Consider the following 13,823-nt stretch of genomic DNA (forward strand, 5'->3'; position numbering starts at 1 on the left):
TCATCTAGCTCTCTGTGCCTTTGTCACATCTGTAAAACAAGATGGAACTACATAAACCTTTATGTTTCTTCCATACCCTAAATTCTGATCGAGTCCCGCATCGGGCTCCCTGCTCAGCAGGGAGTCTGCTTCTCCCTCTCCCGCTCCCCCCTCTTGTGCTCTTTCTCTCTCTCACTCTCTCTCGAATAAATAAAATCTTAAAAAAAAAAAACCTGCTGTATATTTAATTGTATAATTAGAAATTATATTGTATGTATATGTGTAATTTAGATATATAAAATGTGTATAATTTAAATGTATAAAAGATGGATGGGCTATTAAAATATAACATTGAGTAAAAAACTGTGCTGCAGAAAGATTTAGAGTATGATACCATTCTGTGCATTAAAGACTCAAAACCAATTCTATAATGTCATGTGTATTTATGCATGTGTGTATTCACATATACACATACACCTATGTGTGTATATACATGTGTGTGCCATCTATATATTAAGAAACTTGAATACATGTATTAAAGTGTCATTATTACTGACTACAGTATTCAAATGTGCTTTAACTTAAGGTCAGTTTTCCTAACAGAAAAGACCAAGCTGTTACAATTACAAATCCTGCAGTCAGTACCATGGACAGTACCACGGACAGTACCACAGGCAGGACCACGGTCAGCACCACTGTCAGTCACAAAGGGACAGAGGCCCTGAAGGTTTCATACAGGAGCAAAGAAGGGCTATAAGGTTGAGAATGTTTTCTTATTTTATGATTAATAGAAATTTAATGCCAAAGACTAATAAAAATTATTTTTATAAGCAAAGAATGGTATAGGCAGTGCTTTGAATAAAAAGACATTACAATGAAAGGCATACACGGGGCGCCTGGGTGGCTCAGATGGTTAAGTGTCTGCCTTCGGCTCAGGTCCTGATCCCAGGGTCCTGGGATCGAGCCCCGCATCGGGCTCCCAGCTGGGCGGGGAGTCTGCTTCTCCCTCTCCCTCTGCCTCTCTCCTTGCTTCTGCTCTCTCTGTCTCTCTCTGATGAATAAATAAAATCTTTAAAAAAAAAAAAAAAGAAAGGCATACACTATAATGGTCAAAAGGTGTTAACTGGACATCAGTCCGTAACACTTAAATATGCAAATGATTCTTCTAGAAGATTCCTTCACACTCGCTGACTTGACTAAAAAAATTCTCCCCTTACAGACAGAACTCCTGTTTCAGAATCTTTGAATTAGCACTCCCCTTCATACCACACATCCCATCCTATCTGTGCCCACATAGCTACTTACACTGAATCAGCTTTCTTCCTTTATGGCCACATCATCCACATCACTCAGGCCCCCAAACTCTTCCTTGCCACAAGCTAAATCTACCTGAGTCCCACCTAATCACTTAGTTTTATAATTTTGCTCATTAAGTCTGTTTGATTCACTTAAAAAAAAAAAAATTTTATTTTTTTAAAGTAATCTCTACACCCAACATGGGGCTCAAATCCACAAGCCCAAGATCAAGAGTCACATGCTCTACTAACTGAGCCAGCAAGTGCCCCTGTTTGATTTACCTTTTAAAGAACTGACTTCACAATCAAGACAACCATTTCTGGTAGCAGAAGAATGCTTTAAACATAATTTAAGTCACAAACACATTTCTCAACTCATCAAGATTTATAATCTTGAATTTTCATACCTTTTCACAATAGAATTTACCTACATTAAAGGTTAAATTTAGGCACTCTTAATATTTAGAAAAATAAGTTTGAAGAAGAAACCTACACTACAAACACACCTATTTTCTCACTAGATTTAATAAGCATACATTTTTATTTCTGCCAATGTCTGTAAATAAGGAACCCTGATTTCATGCACTGACCTACTTCACTCTGGTGCTGAACTCCTTCCTTGTCTCAGCTTCTCACCAGGCTTCAGGTGAGGGGGTTAGAGTTAAGGGAATCACTTATGTCAGTGTTTCCCAAAATGTGGCTGAGGAATCACTTAACAGTGAGTGTTAAAAACACAGATTCATGAATCAGACTTCTCAAGGAAAGGGCCTGGGAATCTTTTTATTTTTTTTATTTTTTAAACAAACTCTCCAGGTGTTTCTCCCAGGCAAGTGTGGAAAGCACTAATTATGCAACTCTCTCCACCAACTACCCATATCTAAAGTAATTTCCTTTATTTTCACCCCCAATCAGAAAATTTTAGCCCTCATCCTATTTCCACAAGGAAAAAAAAAAAGCCACCTAAAGATAACCCCAATATTTAAGTTCCTTCTAAAAAAAACCCACAAAAATTGAAAAAAATAACTCAACAAATGTCCTATAAAAAGAAAACACAACGTATATCAAAATACCACAGCATTTCAGCTGATAAAGTGTCTTCCCCCCAAAAAAAATCAACCATGAACTAGAAAAATATATATATAACACTTTAAACTGAATTAAATATCCTCAAACAAGTATGTAGAGATATAACAAAACATCTATAGTCAGAAGATTAAAATGTAAGAACACAAATAGACAAAAGAATGCAATTAGAGTTTATGAAACTCAGGAAGGAAACTGAAGAAAAAGATAAAACTATTTCAGAGTGAATAATAAATTACAAAGTGCCCATAGGAGAGTAGATTCAAATTAATATTTAGTAAGAGGCAGTGAAAGAAGAGGAAAACAACCAGATAACAAAAATAAGATAAAAAATTTTTTTTAAAGAACAAAGAGGGGGGACCTGGGTGGCTCAGTTGGTTAAGCATCTGACTCTTGATTTTGGCTCAGGTCATGATCTCAGGGTTGTGAGATCGAACCCGGGTCGGGCTCCACGCTCAGTGCAGAGTCTGCTTGAAATTCTCTCTCCCTCTGCCCCTCCCCCGGCTCATGCTCTCTCTCTCTCTATAATAAACAAATAAAATCTTTTTAAAAAAAACATCTTTAAAAAAAAGAACAAAGAAAAAAGTAGAAGGAGAAGGGGAAATAGAAAATGATCATGAAATGTCATATAGGCAACAGATGAAAGTCAAAGGATATCACTTAGAACTGACAGAACAGGGGCACCTGGGTGGCTCAGTCGTTAAGCATCTGCCTTCGGCTCAGGTCATGATCCCAGGGTCCTGGGATCGAGCCCCACATTGGGCTCCCTGCTCAGCAGGAAGCCTGCTTCTCCCTCTCCCCCTCCCCCTGCTTGTGTTCCTGCTCGCGCTCTCTCTCTCTGTGTCAAATAAATAAAATCTTTAAAAAAAAAAAAAACTGACAGAACAGTTTATGAAAAGGTCAAGTAAGAAAAAAAAAGGAGGGGGCTAAGGGGGCTATGAGACATATAAATGCAAAAGTAATCATTAAAACAAATATATAAACACTCCAAATACCAAAATAAAAATTCAAAAATAGCGAAGACAACATGCCAAAAAGAGAAACACAACTAAAATGTAAAATAACAGAACTGAGATCAAATATATCAGTCATATCAATAACGTGAATGGGCCCAATAAACCTATTAAAAGATTTCAAATTGGCTCATAAGCAAACCCCAACTCTATATTGTATGCCACAGACACATCTACAACACAGAGATTAAGAAAGGCTAAAAGTAAAGAGATGGGCAAAGAAATACTGGGCAAATTAAAAACAATAAGAAAGCAAGGTTTGTGATCCTGACATCAAAGTATAATTTACAACACATTAAACAAGATAAAGAAGGACACTTTATGATGCTAGTAGCCACAATTCACATTAAAAATATAACAGTTATGAATATCTACATACCAGATAACAGAGAAACTACTATGTAAAATAGAAACTACAGGAAATGCAAGGAAAAATAGACAGAAAAACACTAAGATTTTAACACACCACTCTCAGTACAAAACAGGGCAAGTGGCCAACAATAAGTAAGAATATAGAAGTTCTAAGTGGCATAATCAGTAAAGCAGAGCTTCTGGATATACAGCAAACACTACACCCTGATAACAGAGAATATACCTCCTTCTCAGTGCACATTCTTTCTGTGTGTGTGTGTGTGTGCATGTGTGCACATGTGAGATGAAAATGCTTGAGATCTACCCTCTTCTCAAAGTTTAGGTATACAATACAGTATTGTTAACAATAGTCACCATGCTGTACACTTGACCTCCAGAACTTATAACTGACACTTTGACCAAACAACTCCCCATCTTATAAATGTTTTCTTCAAAAAGATCACCGTCATGAAAGGGAAACAAAAAAGCTGAAGATTAAATGACAGCTAAGTACAATACACGGTCCTGAACTGGATCCTATACTGAAGGGGGAAAAGGCTGTAAAGGAAATAACTGGGACAATTATCAAAACTGAATTATGGACTACAGATTAAAGTTTCAGTGTTTAATTATATTAATGTTTCAATTCCTGAATTCAATTACTGTAAGAGCACATCTTTGTTCTCAGGAAATACATAATGAAGTATTAGATGTAAAGAGGAATGATTTCTGCAACTTAATCTCAAGTGGTTCAGAAAAAAAATGTGTGTATGCAGGCATGTGTGTAGAGAGAGAATGAATTTTAAATATATAATTGGTGAATCTGGGTAAAAGTAGTAATATAGGGATTCTCTTATTTTTGCAAACTTTTCATAAATATGAAATTTTTTAGGTTTTAAAAGCAAGCAGAAAGAGGCGCCTGGGTGGCTCAGTCGATTGAGCGTCCAACTCTTGATTTCAGCTTAGGTCATGATCTCAGGGTCATGGCATTGAGCCCCGGGTCGGGCTCTGAGTCATACGGGAGTCCGCTTGAAGATTCTCTCCCTTTGTCCCTCCCCCCACTCATGCACACTCTCTCAAATAAATCTTTAAAATACTTTTAAAAAAGAAAAGCAAGCAGAAAAAAACCTGACTTAATTATACTTGCTTCTTCTTTCCTTCTCCTGCTGTACCCATGAAGTTGACTGGAAACTATCTGACAAGAAGATTCATACCCCATTTTCTCAATTTGCCACAGTGCCTAAGAGACAATGCCAGTTTTTGCTTATTAGCTTCTTGGCTTATTATCCACAAGTAGCTTAGTCTTTTTTTCCTCCTGAAGTCAGAAGCTGCTTTCCACACCCTTCCCAACTATGGTGACTTGATACACACTTCATTAAAAAAAAGCACATTTGGAGTGCCTGGTGGCTCAGTTGGTTAAGCACTGGACATTTGGTTTTGGTTCAGGTCATGATCTCAGGGTCATGAGATTGAGCCCCACATCAGGCTCCCACTCAGTGGGGAGTCTGCTTGAGGCTCTTCTCTCTCCCTCTCCCTCTGCCCCTCCCCTGCTTGCATGCACACGTGTGCTTTTTCTAAAAACAAATAAATCTTCAAAATAAAAATTTAAAAAAACGTATACCATTTGCTTAAATACTGCTACCCTTTCCTTAACTTAAATCTGATTTATCTTTCCAAACAAACACAGAAGAAAACATATCTCAGTATACAGTAAAATGGAATCACCAAGTAATACCAATTATTTCTCTTCAACATAACTTAGACTTTTTTTTTTTTTTAAGATTTATTTATTTGAGAGAGAGAGAGCCCAAGTGGGAGGGGCAGAGGAAGAAAGAGAATCTCAAGCAAACTCCACACTGAGAGCAGAGCCCAAGGCGGGGCTCGATCTCACGACCCAGAGATCATGACCTGAGCCAAAACCAAGAGTCAGACACTTAACCAACTGTGCCACCAAGGCGCCCCCAATATACCTTAGACTTTTAGAAAAATTTTTGCATAGCCATAATTTCACAAAGTCCTATTCAACTTAAGTCTAGGCAAGTCAAATGATCTCCAAGCTATTTTCCTTAACTCCTGAATTCTCCCCTTTCCTCACTATCCTCCACACTGACATCAGAATCTTTTTTTTTTTTTTAAGATTTTATTTATTTATTTGACAGAGAGAGAGACAGCGAGAGCAGGAACACAAGCAGGGGGAGTGGGAGAGGGAGAAGCAGGCTTCCTGCCAAGCAGGGAGCGCGATGTGGGGCTCGATCCTAGGACCCTGGGATCATGACCTAAGCTGAAGGCAGACGCTTAATGACTGAGCCACCCAGGCGCCCAGAATCTTTTTTAAAGTTAGGATTTTGATGGGCTCATTCAGAAATTCTCAGGAGCTTTCAACTGTCTTTGAATAAAATCCAAAATTTCCACTATATACTTTTAGGCCCTCCACGAACTGCACACTCTCATCATTTAATAAGACTCATTCAGATAAATCCTTTCAATCACACAAACATACTTCCTGAGCACTGCCTATGATTTGCTTGTTCCCATATGAATGCCTTTTATTGATATTATTTCTCATCTTAAGAGTCTTTCTTCCTTATCTCCACTATGTAATGCTTTCCCCCTACTTCATAATCATGCTCAAAACTCCAGTGCCTAAGATTTCTCTGGCTGACTTTCCAGTCTCCAATCAATTCATTCACTCCTGTTCTATCTTAGCACTTTCACACAGAGCTCCCAGTGGTAATATCTGTGTACTTATTTACCCTGTACACTTTATGAGAGCTATGAATAAGTGGATATTCTTTCCCCCATTAGGTTGCAATTTTCAGGCAGAATAGCAAGTCAAGAGGTAAGTACCATAACTATTTACTTTTCCATTCTCATATATCTAACCAGTAACTTAAATAGGATCAATGTTTAATGGCCTGACAACCAGTAATAGAAAATTTTACAGATATCCACAACCATAAGAAACTCATAAAGAAAATCTACATAAGGTAACTAAAAAACATACCTACCTTCTATTTCTTGCCCAATAGAAAGTCCAGCCCATTTTCGCTGTAAAATAAAAGAAAAAAAAAAAAAAGAAACTTAAAATCAAATCAATCAAAATTAGAGAAATGAGGAAAAGAGGGATTTCTATGAATTTCAGTAACAGGAACACATTCAAAGATCAAAATGTGGTTTAGTGTTGTGTGTTGAACTGTGTTCCACAAAAAGATATGTTGAAGTCTTAGCCCCTGGCACATGGAAATACAACCATATCTGGAAATAGGGTCTTTGCAGATGCAATCAAGGTAAGATGAGGTCATTATCAAATTAGGGTAGGCATAAGCCAGTATGACCCCAGTGTCCTTACAAGAAGAAAAGAGACAGACAGACACAGGGGGAGAAAGTCATGTGATGATGTTGGCAGAGACTGAAGTGGCACATCTACCAATCAAGGAACATCAAGGGTTGTTGGCAACCCCAGAAGCTAAGCATGAGCAGATTTTTCTCTAAGGCCTTCGGACAGAGCATGGCCCTGTTTACACCTTGATTTCAGACTTCTAGACTCCCAAACTGCAAGAGAATAAATTTAAGCCACCCATTCTGGTACTTTGTACAGTGGCCCAAGGAAACATATTTATTTATTTATTTAGAGATTTTATTTATTTGACAGAGAGAGAGAGCACAAGCAGGGGGAGGAGCAGGGAGAGGGAGAAGCAGGCTCCCGCTGAGTAGAGACCCTGATGTGGGGCTCGATCCCAGGAACCTGGGATCATGTTCTGAGCCAAAGGCAGCTGCTTAACTGACTGAGCCACCCAGGCATCCCTAGGAAACATACTTATATACTATAGTTTATATCTGAACATCTATCTGAAAACATACAAAGCTTGCTTTTGTACAATAAAACTGGTATCACTAAGTAGGATGCTTCTTTGCACACTATATTGCTCCTGAAGGCCTTCATAGTATCAGATAATATTTCGGTGTTCTAAATGTACTATGGTTACTTATATTGTTTGCTATAATATCTCAAAAAGAAAGACACTCAATTCATGAAAACTAAATTAAAGCTGGTCAGCTAATCTAGCTTGAAACCTAAGCAGCGATTCCAATCATTAGATGGTCCTGACTACTCTTCGTCCTAGCCAAAGGATTTTCAGACATTTGCAACTAGACTTTGGCTTCTCCCAGATCCAGACTGGTTACAACGGCAAGAATATACGGAGGCAGGCCAGACTGTGTTTAGGCAGGAATTTAGGACTGGTTTGGTATGGATTCAAAATTAGTCACTACAGACAACACTTCAAAGAACAGTGGGAAAAATAATTTTTGGCTGAAAATCCACATTTTATCTACTCATCAAGCAGTGCAGATTTGCGGGTGGATGGTGAAGAGGCTGCACTGTGAATACGTGTAACACCTGCTTTCCCCTCTAGCTCTCTCAGCACAGGATGCTTCTCCCTCCTCTCTGCCCTTCATGCCCTCTTCTGTAATATCCCATCTCACTTCTGGCCAATGAGAAATTTAGCAGCATGCTGGGTAAGTCCAGACTTTGGGTCACAAAGCAGCCACAATTAGGTTCTGTACTTCAATCCCAAAGACAGACTCAAAGGATGACAGTAATAGTATCTATCATATGGGGTTGTTTTGAGAATTAAATGAGCTAATACATGCAAGAGTACCTAGAATAGAAGTCCTGATAATCAAGAGGCATCCAAATAGAGAAAAGGGGAACTGTGAGTAAAGATCTCCCATAATTTTTGAGGGCTTCAAGAGACCTTCAATAGATCCCTAAAGAGTGTTTGATCTCTTTCCTTCAGCCTCCAGGGGAGTAAATCAATGCTCATTAGCATACTAGAAGGTAGGGGTTGCATCACATTGCTGAGGACTGTGGGGTAAGTAGCACTAGTAAGATGATAAGGGAGTAAAGGATACAGACTAGTACTTGCAATGCTCCTCAAGTATGTATTAGGTGCCTGCAACAGTGCAAGACAGTTTTCCCGCCACAGAATCCACCAACAGTCATACATGTAATCATAACCCTTCCACTCCTTAAGGAGCCCAGCAAGTTACATTGTAATTTGAGACAGCAACTATTCATATCATATTCATTAGCGTGACATCATTGCACTTTAAAAAAATCACTATTATTAGATGTCAATTTTATAAATTTATTTTTTAAGATTTTATTTTTTTATTTGACAGAGAGAGAGAGCATAGGCAGGGAAAGCAGCAGGCAGAGGGAGAGGGAGAAGCAGGCTCCCCGCTGAGCAGGGAGCTCGATGCGGGACTTGATCCCAGGATCCTGGGATCATGACCTGAGCTGAAGGCAGACACTCAACTGACTGAGCCACCCAGGAGCCCCTATAAATGTTATTTTTATATATTTTCTGTTACCCTATGAGTTAACATTAAAATAACTTGAGACTTTATCTGATAGCTAACTGATATTACCGCAGAATTTTTTTAAAAATTAGTAAAAAAATCAAGGCAATAAAAGGCAAACATAGTAAAACCCATAATTAAGAATGTACCTTTAGGGGTGCTTGGGTGGCTCAGTCGGTTAAGCATCTGCTTTCAGCTCAGGTCATGATCCCCCGGTCCTGGGATCGAGCCCCGCATTGGGCTCCCTGCTCAGTGGGGAGCCTGCTTCTCCCTCTCCCTCTGCCCCTTCCCCTTGCTAGTGCATGCATGTGCTCTCTGTGTCTCTCTCTCAAAAAAATGAATAAAATCTTTAAAAAAAAAATAAAAGAATGTATCTTTAGGGGAAACTGGGTGGCTCAGTTGGTTAAGCATCAAACTCTTGATCTCGGCTCAGGTCAGGATCTCAGGGTTGTGAGATTAAGCCCCTGTGTCAGGCTCTGCACTGGGTGTGGAGCCTACTTAAGAGTCTCTGTCTCCCTTTCCCTCTGCCCCACCTCCCTTTAAGAAAAAAAAGAATGTATCTTTAAATTCCTTATATAAATACCTAGATGTTTTTCTTCCACATGAATCAATTCAGTTCCAGGATGAGGTTTGCTTTATATGAACTGATTTTTCTAGGACTTTCAAGAATGGAAGAGAATAGGGGCGGCTGGGTGGCTCAGTCGTTAAGCGTCTGCCTTTGGCTCAGATCGTGATCCCGGGGTCCTGGGATAGAGCCCCGCATCGGGCTCCCAGCTCCACGGGAAGCCTACTTCTCCCTCTCCCACTCCCCCTGCTTGTGTTCCTTCTCTCGCTATCTCTCTCTGTCAAATAAATAAATAAAATCTTAAAAAAAAAAAAATAGAATGGAAGAGAATAAATTAGCATCTAAGTTACCTGAGGTAAGCTGAATGCAATGCTCCCTGGAACCACTGACGGATGGGTCCTCAATGTAAATGTGTACCTGTGGTTGGGAGAGGTTCTCACAATCACATGCCTGAAAGACAAGAAACATAGTTAGGGCCCCATGTCAAAGGAAATAAAAAACATCAATTCCACTGCATGTGTTCATTTCCAACAACTGATGCTTGATGGGTACCAGGTGGAAACATGGCAGAGTATTTGAGAGTCCTGAAGGAACAGAACCACAAATTTCATTTCTCAAAACTGTCAGCAATTCAAAATGTTTTCCAGGCATAACCTTGGGCCAAGCACACATCAAGGAAAATCAGGATCAAGTTCAAGAGAGTACATACCAGTCAAAATAGCAACACCATTATATTTCCAGTTTACATAAAATTGAAGACAATGATTTAGAGTCCTAGATATTAAGTAAAAATTAGATGAATTTCCTCTCCTGGGAATTTTTCACACCTTAAATAGAATAAAGGGAGGAGAACCAAAGATAGAAGAACCAGGATATGACAGTCCAAAAAAAGTTAGTTTTAGGACTATTCATTAAATCTCTGTAGGCTCTCACAATAGTTGAAACAGTAACAATCTATAAAAATAAAAAGATGGTAAAAATAAAAAATTGTCACAAAACACATCAGCTTTCATATAGATATCAATATTTATTATTTCAAAGCATTTTGTGCTAATTCATTCTGCTCAGAAGTTACTCATAATAAAATATAGTCATCTCATGATAACCTCCTACAACGAGAAATTGCCATGGACTGTGTGTATGATAAAAGCTTCAAACTCTATTTTGCAACAGTACTATCTGTTTAAAATCATCTTTTAGAGGGGCGCCTGGGTGGCTCAGATGGTTAAGCATCTGCCTTCGGCTCGGGTCATGATCCTGGGGTCCTGGGAGCAAGCCCTGAGTTGGGCTCCCTGCTCAGCGGGGGGTCTGCTTCTCCCTCTCCCTCTGCTCCTCCCCCTACTCATGCTCTCTCTCACTAGCTCGCTTGCTCTCTCAAATAAATAAATAAAATCTTTTTAAAAAATTATCTTTTAAAATGCTATGACTTTTTAAATATTAATGGTTAATGTTTCTATATACATCATTTTGTCACAACACAAGTTCCTTATATCTGCTATATTTCAAATAACTCTATCATGAGTATGGTGAACATTTGACAAATATGAGAGATTTCCATAAACAAATTCTTACACTGATTATCTATACCCCAGTTTATACATAGAAAGTTCTGTGTTCAACTAAGTATCAAAGAATTTTTAGGACAAGAAACAATATTACTGCAAAATGTAGTGCAGCCCCTTATTCTAAAGCTGAAAACTACAGATAATTAGCAATTCTAACTTTGTAAAACTCCTGGATTTTACAGAGTTTTGATTTTTTTTTATTAAGGCTCAGTTAAAATTCTGCCTTATTGTTCCTTATTTCCCTACTCTGCCTTTTGGTGGGACGACTTTATCTCCTTACCTCTACCAGCCTCAGAAGCATATGGGTGGGGCGCCTGGGTGGCTCAGTTGGTTGGGCGACTGCCTTCGGCTCAGGTCATGATCCTGGAGTCCCGGGATCGAGTCCCGCATCGGGCTCCCTGCTCGGCAGGGAGTCTGCTTCTCCCTCTGACCCTCCCCCCTCTCATGTGCTCTCTCTCATTCTCTCTCTCTCAAATAAATAAATAAAATCTTTAAAAAAAAAAAAAAAAAGAAGCATATGGGTGGCACTGAGCTTGGTAGTAGGGTTTTTAGAAATTCTGGCAGTGGGTGATGTGAATCGGTTAAAATAAATGACAACAAAACAATACTTATAAATACTTTGTTGTGCATCTTCTAATTTTCATGTCCCTTAGATTATCATAGTAATAGTCATCCAAATAGCTAATATTTATTGGGGCGCCTGGGTGGCTCAGTCAGTTAAGCAGCTGCCTTCAGCTCAGGTCATGATCTCAGGGTTCTGGGATCGAGCCCCGAGTCGGGCTCCCTGCTCAGGGGGGGGGGTCTGCTTGTCCCTCTCCCTCTACCCACCCCTCACTTGTGCTCTCTCTCTCATATAAATAAATAAAATCTTTAAAGAAATAGCTAATATTTATTGAGGACTTATTAATGTGCAAGGCACTGTTCTAAATGCTTTATTTATATAAGTCAATCTGCCCAACTACCCTGAGGAAGATATTATCATCATCCCCATTTCACAGATTAGGACACAGAGGCACAGAGATGGTGAATAGATAAAACTTATCCATGGTCACCCAGTTTGTAACTGGCAGAACCAGAATCCAAACTCAGACAATCTCACTACAGAGCCAAAATCCTAATGACTATGCTGTATGATTTATATAACCAGTATGTTTAGTTCTGCTAAGAAAGTTGATGAAAATAAAAGTTATACATAAAAAGCTATGTATGATTTTTAAAACCTATTAATCAAAGTTTAACATAGTAAAGACTAAAATACGTAACTCTCATCTCTTCCATTTTCCAACTCAGCAAGAGGAATTAAGAAATTATTCTCAAGTTTCCTAAAATATAAGAGCTCTCTAGAAGTTTCTAAAATACCACTTGGCAGGTTAGGAGAAAACAAAGATACTCACTGGCCAGGCTGGAAATCCTTTTCATTCACAACTGCACAGTTGGTTAAAGATAATTCATCTGTAGGACATCTTGCAGCTTGCATACTCTATAAAAATCAATGATTAAGAAAATAAAATTAAGTCATCTTTCAAAGATTTTTTTAAATTTATTTATTCAAGAGAGAGCACAAGCAGGGGGAGCAGCAGGCAGAGGGAGAGGGAGAAGTAGGCTCCCCGCTGAGCAGGGAGCCCGACGTGGGGCTCGATCCTAGGACCTGGGATCATGACCTGAGCTGAAAGCAGACGCCCAACCAACTGAGCACCCAGACACCCCTAAGTCATTTTTATAACCTTAAAAAATAGTTTATGCCTCCTGTCCTCTATTCCTCATCACCTGTAGTAAATACCTATTGTTTTTGACTCCCTGCATTCCTTCCTCTGTGGTAACAGCAAACCCTTCCTTTGGGAAACTGTTCCTTCCCCATTCCATATGCTTTCATGGGCCTGCGAATCACAGCACACGGGCAACCACAGATTCTATTTCATCCGTGGGATTTTATACAGACATGTACCAGAAGGATACTCTTCCTTGCCTCACCACTGCATGGAGGATGACTTTCTGCTCTAAAAGAGAGTGAAACTATCCCAGAGAAAGCAAAGGTAACAGAGACACAGACACCTTCAAATACAGATCTGACAACCAAGTTAACCAAGTTAAAGCCCTTGAGACAAGTACTGAACATTGGTTATGAACCAATAAATTCTTTTTTTCACTCAAGCTTATTTGATTTGGTTTTCCATCTCTTCTGAAGAAAAGACTTTTGACTCATTCAAATGCAATGAAGTAAATTCAGTAAGTTTAATAAAGTGTATCATGAAAAAATTATTTTTATAAGAGATCCCAAATGGCCTGAGCCACATTTCCTAAGGATTAAGAAAGACCATCTTCCAAATATCTCCAAACAAAGACAATTAGAGGATATACACTTTTTTCAAAGCAGCGATTAATCTTTTTGATCAACAGCTACTAGCAAAACATTCCTTCATATAATGTACTTAACCAATAACCATTCCACCATTCTCTAGGGTTTCCTAGTTAGTGAAATATGACCCTTGTAGTCATGACATGTAGTTTATGACTAAAGTGCTCATTCTTTAAATCTCAAGCCAAAGCTGATTCTTCTTAAATTTGCCTTCCAAATACAAATGTATAAAGCAAAATAAATTACTTTTTG

At 38.8% G+C, this 13,823-nt stretch overlaps 1 protein-coding gene across 1 annotated transcript in view; it reads right to left on the bottom strand.

The window, feature by feature from the left end:
* Positions 1-13,823, bottom strand: part of NSF (N-ethylmaleimide sensitive factor, vesicle fusing ATPase) — a 141,773-nt gene that overhangs the window by 109,295 nt on the left and 18,655 nt on the right. The window contains exons 2-4 of the mRNA XM_021678482.2: positions 12,610-12,695; positions 10,001-10,100; positions 6,730-6,769 (exon numbers count right to left, since the gene is read on the bottom strand). Of these exons, the coding sequence (XP_021534157.1) occupies positions 6,730-6,769; positions 10,001-10,100; positions 12,610-12,695 (226 nt within the window). The remainder of the gene's footprint in view (positions 1-6,729; positions 6,770-10,000; positions 10,101-12,609; positions 12,696-13,823) is intronic.

The sequence above is a fragment of the Neomonachus schauinslandi genome, chromosome 15 (genome assembly GCF_002201575.2).
Source record: "Neomonachus schauinslandi chromosome 15, ASM220157v2, whole genome shotgun sequence".
Lineage (NCBI taxonomy): Eukaryota > Metazoa > Chordata > Mammalia > Carnivora > Phocidae > Neomonachus > Neomonachus schauinslandi.